We start from the raw sequence: 13540 nt of genomic DNA, 5'->3' as shown, positions 1-13540 counted from the left end.
CCCATGACATTTTTGTCCCTCTCTATCGAATTTGAGGTTGGATTTCGTCCTATGTCGACACTGTGGGGTAGTCTATTTTTTTCTTATGCTGACTCGTTAACGGTGTTCACTACTGCTGTCGATCTCGCGTTAAGTTTTTAGCTGATTATATAGAACATTTACACAGTATCAATGATCATGTGTAAGTGATCAAGCTGTCCGAGGTCCGGCCACATTTTTCACCATACTCAGACAGATATATGTAAGCGGATACACCAAACAGGTCGACAAAAGTGACAACACTCTCCCTCGATATAGCGGATTTGATTAAGCCACATTAAGCGGATCACAATGGATAGGAACACATACTAACTTATTGATAAATATGTGAACAGGTCCCAGGCAGGTTTTTCGGTGTTAGATATTTTAAAGGTTAAGAGTACCACTTCATGAGTTCTAATCACGAACAGTTAGGAGTACAACTTTTCTTACTAACCTATTGATAAATAGGTGTACAGGTCCCACGCAGGTGTTTCGGTTTTAGATATTTTAAAGGTTAAGAGTACCACTGCACGAGTTCTGATCACGAACAGTTAGGAGTACAACGTAACTGTGTTTTTCGTGAATCGTGATATCCCCTTTCTTTATAAAAGACGGAGCAAAAAACGCAGTTTTTCTGACATTTTGATTTCCGTTTTCAATATATCCATCTTTCATTTTGATCTTGTGCGTTTTTAATCAAATATTCCCTAATCACTCAGTGGAGCGAGACATCCTGTATATAAAGTATGTAACTGGGTGAGTAGGTCCAGGGTTCGATTCTTGTAGTTTATGTCTGTTTTTATATTTTTGATTTTTAAATATTTTTATTTGTATATTTTGTTTTCATTACTTAAAATTTCGAACGCTTATATATTGGCAAAATGTAACGTCACATATATAGAATAATTCTGCAGAAAATGACTTATACTAGTTCATAATAGTGACAACAATGTTCATGACATATACCTATACCTAATGGTGCTCTTTACCATATATAGCAATTTCAGAATTATATTCTACATCTTAAAATAACAATTCGTCCGTTAATAAGAATCGAATCCTTAGAATCCATTGGGAGGTACATTCATGAAATGTCTGACAATATTTTGGTATAAGCCGATCAAGAGAAATCTATCAATAAAGGTGTAGAATGATAGGCAAAACAATATATGTTTGTTCATTCGATGCGTCTCCTGAAACATATTTTGTTTGTTAAAGTGCACTTCCTTTGTTTCTTTCTCTTAATTGCATAGGTTTGACCACAATGAAACCTAATGTATATTCCAATCAAGTGAGTGTGATCACAAGGCGAATGTCTTTGTATAAGGATATGATCGTGCGTAGGTCGTATAGGATGCATTCTTTCTCTTAAGCTTTCAAGGTGCACCCTCGGGCTTTACCTGGGTAGTGATTCAAAGACTCTTTCATACCCTTTGTTGAGATAGGGCGATCTCAAACATAGACAGAAGATTCTTCAGTTACCTATGAACAAATTTTGCCGAACGTTTGACTACTGAAGAATGTTCCCCATCTCACCTTCAAGAGGGGCTGAACTATTTTTTCTTTGTCTCATTCTGTTGGTCTTGTCATATATGCGATGCTGACGTTACGGGGTCCATACAATGAGGACATGACGTCATAAACTGTTCTAACATGGAATTCCTCTCCCCTTAAACCAATCTGATTAAAATCATATCCTACATTCTCTACGTATCACGATACGTAGAGAACGTAGGATATGATTTTAATCAGATTGCCCTTAAACCAAGGGTGCATCTTTTATAAATTTCTATCTCGTTGGGAATAAGATTCGGGGATTTCAGCCGGATGGTCGAGAATGGGGGCTTATTTGCGTAACACGAGGTTTCCTGAGTGTTAGGCAACAGAAACAAATGTTTCTGCTCAGGCTGAGATCCCTCATTTCATTCCCTACAGAATTGCCAAACACTAGCTTTGCTGAGAACTTCAAGATATCCCCCTGAGGGAAATACGGAGGACCTTACTTGGTCAATGACCCCTTTTTCTAGGGTTCGAATCCTGATCCGAGCCTGTTGTGTGATTAAACTCAAAACACTGTTCTTGATTGTTTTGTTTTCCTCTGTATGTTTTCATAAAATTCCGCAAGATGTGGATTTCTTAGAAATGATACATGACAGCCATAGCCATCACAGAGAACGTGGTTCCGATGCGTAGTTAGTTTTCGACAGTGGTACGAGAATCCTTAAAACATACTTTCACTAGCCCTTACCCCTACTCGTGTGTGCGATTTAAGTTTTGCTATCGATTTACATTTTTTAAGTGAATGCGTGCTTTAATTCGTGTTTGGTTCGCAGTTTTTTTTATATTTAGTACTCGGCCTGTTGCGTGTTCAAATGAAATAAGGCCAAAACCGGTTGGAATAGACACCTCTTGGGCGATAAGGAGATCAAGACATTGTATGCCGCAATGGAATATTTTATCCTTAAGAATAAGTATAATTGTTTAAGGGTCATCTTGAAAAAGATAAACATATCATTATATGATCTAAAGACCTATATATAGCCAATTCCACAGGTCAAAGTTTGGATTTTCCGATGATTTATTTAATATGTTAGAGTCGGAAAGGTCAGGCTAGCGATCTGCTATCTTGCGGATCAGTTTGCTTTTGGCATTTTAAACTGACAAACTGTAGTTTATACATATATACTAACAAGGAGGTCAATTATCTCATTGGAACGTTTTCCCATATACTGATGTACACTATTTCTTAAATCGTCATTATTGAACCTTATTCAAATTAAAATGTTTAAGTGGTTAGAACATTTTAATCTGTTAATTGATGTCATCTTTAGATTTTCGAAGCAGAATGTTTCCAGCTGGAAGTTAATTAAGTCATTAATCGCAGGTGAACGTCTTTATAAGTGATACAAATCCATATAAATTGAAGTATAGTATGTCTTGAAGTCATAAAGCATACTGCAAATTTAAATGGTCATATAATTAAGCATTTAGTTGATGTAATTTTTACGTTGTCACAGGAGATTTTTGTATTTTTTTCTGACTTGCAGTTATCTGCCTATTAACTATGTGAAATAAAGGAAAAAAATAAACATATAGTTTCTTTTAAAAAAAAAACCACGCAAGAAACAAATCTTCAACGGGGATTCTATCCCCAGATCTCTTGATATTAAGGCAGTAGGCCTATGCTATGCTAATACTTTTGTACAACGCAAATCGATTTTTTAAAATGATTCTATCACTCTAAAAAAACCAGCATTTTTTTGGTGACTTTGATTAAAAATAAGATATAGCATTAAGCTAACAGGCGTTTTTTTCAATGTATCCATAAAGTAGAAGAGTGGTGTGACACTCAACATTAACCTTAGTAATAACTCATTGCCCAGATGCTTACCTACGCATGACAATGCGTATTTAATGTGTGCCAAGTACAACAATGAAAGGTACATGATGACGTTCACTGAAAGTTGTAAATCGATATTCTGGTTTAAAATGAAATTCCATCCCCTTGTGACTTTCACAATCACCGATAAAACGTCACGTTAGCGTGTGAACTGTAAGAGGATAATCTTGGTCGATTTTTTACAATGATTCAACACTTTGGTGAAGGGTAGTGTCAGGAGGACATATTTTTAAAGATCACTGTACCACTGCCAAAAACTGTAACTATGCTTTGGAAACATTGTGAAAATTTTATGCAAGGCGCCATCTATGCCAGGATTCGAACCCTGGATCTTAGATTATTATACGGTCGCTTTAACCAACTGGTTACATGCTCAAAGGAAATGTCCTGGCTCAACTGCGTCACAGTTAAATCTGAACTGAACGAACGGGGAGGTTACTGTTTACAAGAAAAATTAAACCCTGTGAAATTCTCTAGTATTTTACCCGCAGTGGGTAGGGGATCCTTAAGAGATCATCGTAGGATCATGAACAAGGACGACGCCAGTACTTAAAGATAGAAATGGTGATGCTGAGGGCAACTATTGGAAAGGCATAGCGACAAAACCACCCTATAAAAGTAAATGGAGGTTATTTACGTATCAATACAAATTATACAAAAACAAATTATGCCAGTACAAATTATACATATACAAACAATATTAAAAAATATCAGCTTTTTGCAAGTTATAACTTTATCTCATAAAAAGCTTAACACTATTTGTATATATCTCAGACAAGCAGCATGCATTAGAATAGCAAATGACCAATATTATATTTTCATTAAGAGCAAATATTTAGTAAATACATGCATGTAATCTTATGCTCTAAATTGAGGAAAAAAGAAACATTTTAAAAGCACAAAAATCTGTATTTGCATACATGGTAATATGAATAAGGACTAAAAAATGACACTGTACATGCTAAATAGTATAATCTAAATTATGAACTTGTCATACGGGGCTACGCAAAACTACAAAACACACAGCTTTAGGGAGAAACGAATAACGAAATCCGGAATATCCCTCACTCCCGCCTCCCCCGACACAAAACCAACAAAAGATGATATTAATAATCAGAATACACAAACTACACTTAAGACGGTAAACGGGTAGTGCATTTTCTCAGCATCGATTTAAAATCTCTCTGGTATGAAAAGTAACTAATTGGTCAACACTAAACATTAAATAACATATCGACCAAACCTTAATACCTCACCATATTTTCAATACATTTGCATTAAAACCTTCCTTTTGATAACATTTAATGATTTTGAGTGTCCATAGGGCAGAATATTTAATTTTTACCTCGAGCATAAAATCACGAATGTTCATAAAATAGGACATCAGAAATATTCTTGTACAAAAACTAATTTAGTTTGTCTCCACTGAACGCAGAACGATTTCTAAAACAATCTTATTCATTATTTCGAGTTGATGAAAGTTGACTAGTAAGCTACGTGTTGCTAGAGTTAAGTAAAACTCACTCGAACGTGACTTATTATATGTTTCATTAAATTACACACGTGATGTTAGTTTTTACCTGCTAATTTGCATAAGTTACTTGGTGTAAGCATGCACATCTCTCACACAAGGTAAGAGTTTGTTTTTTACTTTCTGTCTACATGAGTGTCGTACGATACCTGGATGAGGCTACCCTAGTGGATCATCTACACAATGTACACTATCAGTAATCATTCATCAGAAATTTGATAGAAGCGACAGTGGGCGTTGTATCGGTTTACTTTGGGTGTTGAAGTTCATGCCTGCTCTGTGTATTGTATTATCATAATTTTACATGTTACATACCTATACAAAGTGTGGCTTTCTGACAGCACGAGCGTCTTAAGCCTACACACATCTTCTATAATGTTTATCTCGTACGGGCTCTATCCTAGTTAATGTCGTGTAATTAACTGATTTGTTTGGACAAAATAAAGATTAATTAGCAGAACATATGATCGCGTAATGGGATGCACTATACAAGATTATGGAATGAAAAGACAATGTGTCCTGAACGAAAGTATGGATAAAAACACATGTGTTTGGACGAAAGGGATATTTGCTGGATACAGGTCACTGTTTAACGATAGGATATACAGCACAGACACAATTATAAACAGTACGAATTAAGGAACACCCACTTACTAGCAATATTTTAGCTTGTCTATGAAGAAAGCCAAACAAAACAGACTTTGTACTACACCATGTGGCTAATTTGTTCATTAAGAGCCAAAAGAGTTGTAGTTGGGCAGTTTGGGTGGTCCTCCCGTTTTGTTTTTCTGTGAAGAAAGGATATATTATTAGTTATTGGTTATGAAATTGGAGAACGATTATCATGAAATTTGGTGAAATGACGAATGGTTGGATGACATGACGCAAAGTTGGACAAATAATGCCCGGTTTGACGAAAGGAGATATCTATTAAACTTTGTCATTTTGTATTTCAATTGTAGTCGTCAAAGCGTCAAAGCGTTCGCACGACTTATCAGTGTGTTCGATAAATAAAGTAGTTCATGTGCATTAAATTGCTTTTTTTTTATTGCGTTCTATTGTAGCTGCCTTCGATGAATTAAGTATTGAAGTAATTTCTTTGCGATCGATTGCAAATTAAATGTGTTATATTCTTTTTGCATGTGTGTTGTATTGTAGTTCAAGTGCGTGATATTGCAGTTTTCTGAGTCTTATAAAGATAAAGAAGTTTCATTGCGTTCAATTGTTGTTCATACCTGCTGTAATAAAATTATTCCAGTGCGTTTGATTGAAGTTGTTAGTGCCGTCTATGCATGAATACTCTCCATTCTATGAATAGAGTAGTCCGTCCCAGTTCGTTCGATTGTAATTCCAATGCGTTCGATTACAGTTTCCAGTTCAATCTACCAAAAAATTATACTTTCGATTTAGCTTATACATGCAAATTGACATTAGCAAGACGGAAGCTAGTTACCTATATACGTCATCATAAAAGCTCGGAAGAAGAAAACATTCGAAAGACACTCAAATAAATTACTGCAGATAGACAGTATTAATGTCAGAAATGCTAATTCTACAGTTTTCAAAACTTCTGAAATTGTGGAACCTCCCGACCATTAGCTTCTAGTTTTACCCGCCATGGACGTTCATGACGATAGTGACAAGGAAGCCAAAACAATATGTTGTCATTTTGTCAACACGAAACAAGAACGGATCCCCTAAAGTAGTCGGTGACAAGCTTTATGACACTGTTGTTGACAAATGACAAATAGTCTGCCTTGTTGTAAGGACACAGAAGTCATACACAATTGACTGCCACCATTTTAACTTTGAATTTTACCTTGTGATTAATTGTTTACTATACGCCTATCAAGGCTTCGTAAACCTTCCATGCTAAAGCGGATCTAGAACAATACAATCTTTGCCTGATCTAGCCGCCACAGTAAAAGTTTGGCTTCATGTCTTTACACTCAGTAAGGTGAGTACGGTTTACGTATTGACCACATGACGGTTAATTTGTCTGATGACGAACAATTTGATGACAAAACATATTTAATTGTACTGTATTTATAGTTATATTCATGTTTTCCCCCTGTTTAAACAATGTTTGAGTTATTTCGAAACGTGCCAAACTGTTTATAAAATCCAGAGGTAGGTGTAATGTTTTTTAAGTTCAATTATGTGACCGTTTGAAGTTTGCTCTGGTTTTGTTATACTTTTCTCTACTGTTGTGAAAAAAATTATGTTCCTAAGCTACTTTCAGGTTTGTAAATCTGTAGTGTATTTGAGAAAAAGGCGTTGATAATGTTGATAACCTGCGCACAATCCTCTTGTCAAAAAAGAAAGTATTGGCCAGACAGGTGTAAGGTTATAAAAGACAGTTGGAAGTAGAGACAAATATTGAAATCCAAAATGTTGAAAAAAGGGAGAGAAAAAAAAAGAAAAAAAAAAATGCACAAAAAAGTATCTATAAAAATTCGGTAGTCATGTTTTCGAACACTGGTCCAGTCCTGTAAATAACAATTTATCATAACAATAGAGGATCAATTAATCATTTTATTGTCTTCAACTAATATTATAACGATTTAAGTGTTTCTGATCAAAGACGCAAAACATTGCTTGTAAGCCAAAGCAGTGCAAATAACCAAACGCCACTGACGTCACACGGCATTTATGAAACTGAGGTCTTTACTCCTGGAATTGATAATGATGTTGCTCATTGCAGCAACGGTGAAACAGACACTTAGCAGCAACAAGTGTCATCATAGTAAATTATCTCGGATGCAGGATGATGATACTTCCGTAAACAGTAGGATTAAATGTGTAATAATACGACGTTTCAGTATCTTTGATATCCTTTGTCAAGATGAAAAGTCATCCTGATGATCCCATATGTACCCTACTAAAGAATTTCTGATGAAACCAATGAGGACGATTTGTTGGCCTCCCCACAAAATATGTTATTTCGTTAGACAAGAGCAAACTCATTCAAGTTCATTATATTCACCTATCATTTTTACTTTTGTTTTACATGGCTTTTATTTCGATCTATATAGTTTCTGTTTGTTTGTTAATGGGTTTTTTATCGTTCTTGTGATTCGGATCGGCTAATAGCAATAGACACCTAACATGAAAGCCCAGCATGTTTTAGAGACCTGCTCAGCGTTCACGTCTGATTTGTCTTTTCCTAGAAACATAGTTCAGGTTGGGTGCCAATCATGGTTTCCTATCATCATGGAACTTTGTATGTATAAAATGTACTGATAAACAGATATGTTTCGGCATGGTTGAAGGTCAAGGAGAAACTTATCATCGGGGTATTAAGACGAGGTTGTGATTTTATAAAAAATGTTCCATGAGATTAAAATAGCTGTTAACTATTTCAAAACGTTTATAATAATACTACTAATAATAATATTAATTCAAGGTTCTTATATAGCGCTTTATCACAACCTAGTTTGTAGGTCGTCTCAAAGCGGTTCACAAAGTATCCGTTGTTGTAGGGCCTTTGCAACTAGCCAATATCTTTCCCAACTCCCTGGGGAGCATACAGCCGGTGCCGCTATTTCGGCGCTCACAGCTAGCATTCAACAATTCTAGCACTGCTCAACCACGTACTCATTTAAAGCTGAGAAGACTGGAACAAGTAGAGTAAAGTATCTTGCTCAAAGATACAACACAATGCCGAGCCGTGACTCGAACCCGCAACCCTTCGGTCACGAGCCCGGCGTCCTTCCACTAGCCTACCGTGCCATGACTACATGTAATGCGATGCCAAAAGTTTGTAGAATGGGGTAGATTGAAGAGAATATAAGTAGTATATGCTCAAGAGGAATGTTTAGATACTGGATATTATTATGTGTGAATTCTAAATTCAATGCAAACGTTAAAGTATTATTTCAGAATATTAACGTTTTTTGTATCCTACCAATATATTTACTTATCAAAGAGTTTATGTATTCAAACCATATAATCCTGTAATCCATGTGAGTTCTTTGCCCTAACACATAATACCAAAAATATTGAGCTCTGCTAAACTTGCGTCCATGTAGGGACCAGGGAAATATACTGAGCATTTCTCTCCCAAGTAGCATTCCTTTTTCTTCTGGAAACATTGAGACAAGTTGATTCTTGGAAGAGGGAGTATGCCACACTGGCAAAATACTAGCCACTTCCTACCCGTTCTGCTAGGGAAGACTTCTCTTTAGCTCATTCGGCAAATCATCAGACTAGTTAACCATAGGTCCAAGGTACAACGCCTGGTGAAAACAGTGAAAAATAATTACTTCTGTCAAACTATTTTTAATAATGACATAACGTAACTATAATACCTTTCTCTACACTGTAATTTTCAGTTAACTGACAATTAAAATGGTTCTCATAGTAATTACTGTTTTTTTGACAGGGTTATTATGCAACCTGACGGTGTTTGACGATTTGTGGCGTAGTACATAGAAGACGGTTTCCTTACCATGACTTACCTCTAGAATAATTTCACGCTGAATGAAATATATTTTGTTGACTTTGTTAATTATTTGAAAGTTAATTGAAAGTTAATTACTCATTCAATAATAATAAACTACTTAGTTCGTTCTGTTGTGAAAATTCTAACTTCACTGCTGAAGGTTTTTTTTTCTTTTTTTTCTTTTCTTCAAAATATGTTTTTGCCTTTATTTTATATAGAGCAGTGATTTGTTTAAAGAAGAAAAAAAATCAGCAATTCAACCTTTTTTTATGTTTTATTTTCCTTTACGTATACTTGAAATTACTTGAGCGGTTTTGTTGACATTGCGGTAATCTTGTTGTTTATATTTTAACAGGCATACGTTCCAACTGCTGATAACAGCCCATCACAGAGAGTTCATACGGAGATATCTACATGCATATGTGAAACGGTAAAGGGACACTGTGTGTTTATTTAGAAGGTAAACAAAAGTCGGCGGCGACCAGGCCAATAGAAGTTTGTGTAACCGACCCATGGTAATAATCAATATAGAAGGTGTGTATCTACTTTGATCTACCCATGCTGGTAGAAGTAACAATTTCAGGGTTCAGTTTTACCTGGGACTGTTACCTGTCTGTCTGTCCTACCCAGGTGTGATGGTCCTTACGGTGTGCCCGAAGTGAACAATATAATTTCAACGTTGTGGAGAAAAACTTAACTTGGATTTTTATACGATTGGCCGTTACTACAGTAGACTTTACCTGTGTGAATATACAGGTATTTGTTAATAACGGACATTATCGGGTCATCATTGAGATTTAAATCCGGCATTCCCAGGAAGGCAAGGTGTAAGAGGACAGGATGGTAAATTACATCATGTCAAATCATCCCACGCCAATAACTGCTGTTGAGTGTTAGGCGTGTGAAATTGGAAAAAAAATAATCTCGGTTGATAACTTGCCACAACTTTTTCGATACATATATATGACAATTATTCAACATATACATATTCAACAGGAGACCATTCATTTCATATCATTCTTGAAAATGTCGACACGAAGTAAAGTATGTGCCGTTTTAAGGACCAGTTGGACCGTTGGATTAGTCATGGTGTGTGTCGTATTGTTACCAGTCAACTCGTCTACAACGACTAACTTTCTGGATAACAACTTATGCAGTCCTGGAAATACCATCACGTGCCCATGTTCGATTCTCAGCAATGATAGACTCCTGGTCAACTGTTCTTCCAAAGGGTTCATTGAAGTACCTGCGGGCATTCCTCGTGACTCCAAGGTGTTGTAAGTAACCCCCCTTCCTCTGACCCCATTATTGAACTCAAACAATGATGACTTTTACAGATCACACGGAAAACTCCTTGTTATCCGTTCAAGAACATGGCTCTGTTGTTAAAACTTTTGGTTTTAGCTGAACGCTTTAATTAGTGCAATATTTTCATCTTATATTTTACATTTTTAAATCCTGAAATTAAAAAAAACCCAAAAGAAACAACATCATTAGGACTCCAAAAAATTCATCCGGGACAGAAATTACTGAAATATTTGTAAATGTTCAGATTGTCTCTAAAGAATAATTTTGAAAATATTTGTTGCCGAAATGGTTTGCAGAAAAAACTTTGAACAAAAACGCTCAGATTGATTTCAACTATACTTTATATTAGACTGATACAAAACCACACCCCGTTCTCACATGAACCTGGCTGTTAAAACCCGAAAAAAAACTCTGATTTGCATATTATTCGCTCATTCTTTCGTTTGTTTATTCGTTAGTTAACGTCTCATTTGACACACGTGATTAACCTTTTGGTTCTTTTGACAGGGTGACATACACTCAATGAATCTGTCACAAGTTTTACGACATTATAACCCTGAAATACGTATCATTTCATACAAGTAATTAGTCCATTCACTTATTTGGCAATGTGCGATGTCACTAGGTGTGTCAACGGTGTCATTTCAGTAGCACTGGAAGCCTTACTCAAGTCCCTCTAGTTTCACTCTATCGCAGGTGGAGACAGAGTCGTTATATGACCCATATTAACTTGAAATTAGGAAAAAGAGAAAAAAAAAAAGCAACGCTGACGCAAACAGTAATTCATCAGATGGTTAACTATTCAAATCACCCTGAGTTGGTCGTCCGTCCGTCCGTCGTCTGTCGTTTTTCGTCCATTTTTAAACAATTTCTGTTAGCGCTTTTTATCACAAAGTACAGGAGAGATATTTCTCGTATTTGATGGATAGGTTTCCCTTGGTCTCTAACTGTGCATGTGTGCTCTTGGGACTGATTGGATAAACAAAATGTCTGACAGGCGGCCATCTTGGACTTTGACATTCAATGATTGTATCGCTATTTCTCAGTACTGGAGAGATCATTCTCGTATTAGATAGTTAGGTTTCCCTTGGTCTTTATTTGTGCATACGAACTCTTGAGACTGATCGAATAAACGAAATGGCTAACAGGCGGTCATCTTTGATTTGGACAGTTTTGCCTTTTCTCATAAATTACGTAGAGGGGCGATAGTACCTATAACGGAACTGAAGAGCAAAGAAGGAAAATATCATCTTTTGTAGATCTGATAAAGATCTTTCTATGGTGAGCGCCAATATCCTTCTAGGCTTCGTCTCGATCAAAACAGCAATCTTTACGATAACAACCTTATTTGTTAATGAAACACTATATTGCTATCGTAAGGAAAAAAACTCTGGAAATTAGTGTTAGGTTTTCACCTCGGGTACAGCTGGTTTAAAATTAAACAACTTTAGAAATGGTTAACCTGTGTTGTTGTGAGGAAAACAAACAGTTTTTCATATGATTGATTTTCCTTTTCTTTAGAATTCTTTTACTTCCAACGGTATCTATTATGTGGCAATATGTTCACTTTTAATCATAGTACTTCAAATTATTTCTTTATATTCCTTTTAAAGCATAGCCCTTAAAATGCTGTCACTAAATTTATTGGATGGCCACATATTTCCTTTTATTCATAATCTGTAAAAGAAAATGCTCTATTTTTATTTGTTGTCTTATGTTGCGTTGCCTCTAATTCATAATCCGTAAATGGTGGCTCTATTTCTATTGCGTGGCATTTTATTCCTTTTAATTCATAGTTCTTAAAATGTTGGCTCTATTTATATTTGTCCTTATGTTGCCTTTTATTCATAGTCCGTAAAATGGTTGCTGCTCTATTTATATGTGTGCCCTTATGTTGCCTTTTATTCATAGTCCTTAAAATGCTGGCACAAAATCAATTGTGTGGCCTTATATTTCTTATTCATAGTCCGTTAAATGGTCGCTCTTAATCTGTTATGAGACCTTATGTTGCCTTATATTCACAGTCCTGAAAATGTTGGCGGATCTGACTCTATGCGTGGCTTTATATTTTCTTATATTTATATTCCTTAAATGACGTATTCTATTAGGTCATTGATTCCATTTGTTTATAGCTAGTTAATGATGATTGCTCCTTTACAATCATGTGACCATTTTATTCTTTAGTTTCCTTTAAAAATATTGTACAGAGCAGTGAAATTTATTTTTGGCATACTGCATCTATTACAATGTTTTATAGGTGCAATCACGTGTGTTTGTCATATGGTCATCTCTCTCATATTTCTACTATGTGGCCCTTTATACCTTTTATATTTGTAGTCGTCTTTAGAATGATTACTGTCCTTGTTTTATGTGACCCTAAATATCTTTTGTTTTGATTTTCAGTTAATAATGATACTCTATATTCTTTGTGTGTGGCCATTACTCATATTAACTATAAAGTATATAGGCAGATATCACTGTTGAGATCATAAACAGATACATATCCGAGAATTGATTTTCAATGGGTTTACTTTTATTTGAAAACTCAGCATTATATTAAACGTCCGTTTGTCGCCATGTCCAAAAACACTTGTAAACCATGGTTGTGGAATGAGGTTTTACTTTAAAAAAAAAAGAATTAAGTGAGCTTGGTTGATATTTCCTTTCGTTGAATCTATGAGCGTAACTCTCATTGACTATAGTTGGGAGCAAACTTAGCTTGGTATACGGTGCAATTTGAAGTGCACATATATGACTCCAGTTCACTTCAATGTTAACTCCAGTTCACTACGATGTTAACTCCAGTGCACTACGATGTTAACTCCAGTGCACAATG

At 35.6% G+C, this 13540-nt stretch overlaps 1 protein-coding gene across 3 annotated transcripts in view; it reads left to right on the top strand.

Annotated features, from left to right (window-relative positions):
• LOC110448379 (adhesion G-protein coupled receptor G6-like) overlaps window positions 1–13540 on the top strand; it is a 66546-nt gene that overhangs the window by 1184 nt on the left and 51822 nt on the right. For 2 of the 3 annotated variants that reach the window (XM_021494578.1, XM_021494576.1), the window contains exon 2: window positions 9752–10673. In XM_021494578.1, coding sequence (XP_021350253.1) covers window positions 10360–10673 — 314 coding nt within the window. In that variant the 5' untranslated portion in view covers window positions 9752–10359. Of the gene's footprint in view, window positions 1–5017; window positions 5054–9751; window positions 10674–13540 lie in introns of those variants that run through there. The other variant, XM_021494577.1, reaches the window with a different exon arrangement.

The sequence above is a fragment of the Mizuhopecten yessoensis genome, unplaced genomic scaffold (genome assembly GCF_002113885.1).
Source record: "Mizuhopecten yessoensis strain PY_sf001 unplaced genomic scaffold, ASM211388v2 scaffold4025, whole genome shotgun sequence".
NCBI lineage: Eukaryota > Metazoa > Mollusca > Bivalvia > Pectinida > Pectinidae > Mizuhopecten > Mizuhopecten yessoensis.
This window is presented reverse-complemented; position numbering and strand designations above follow the sequence as displayed.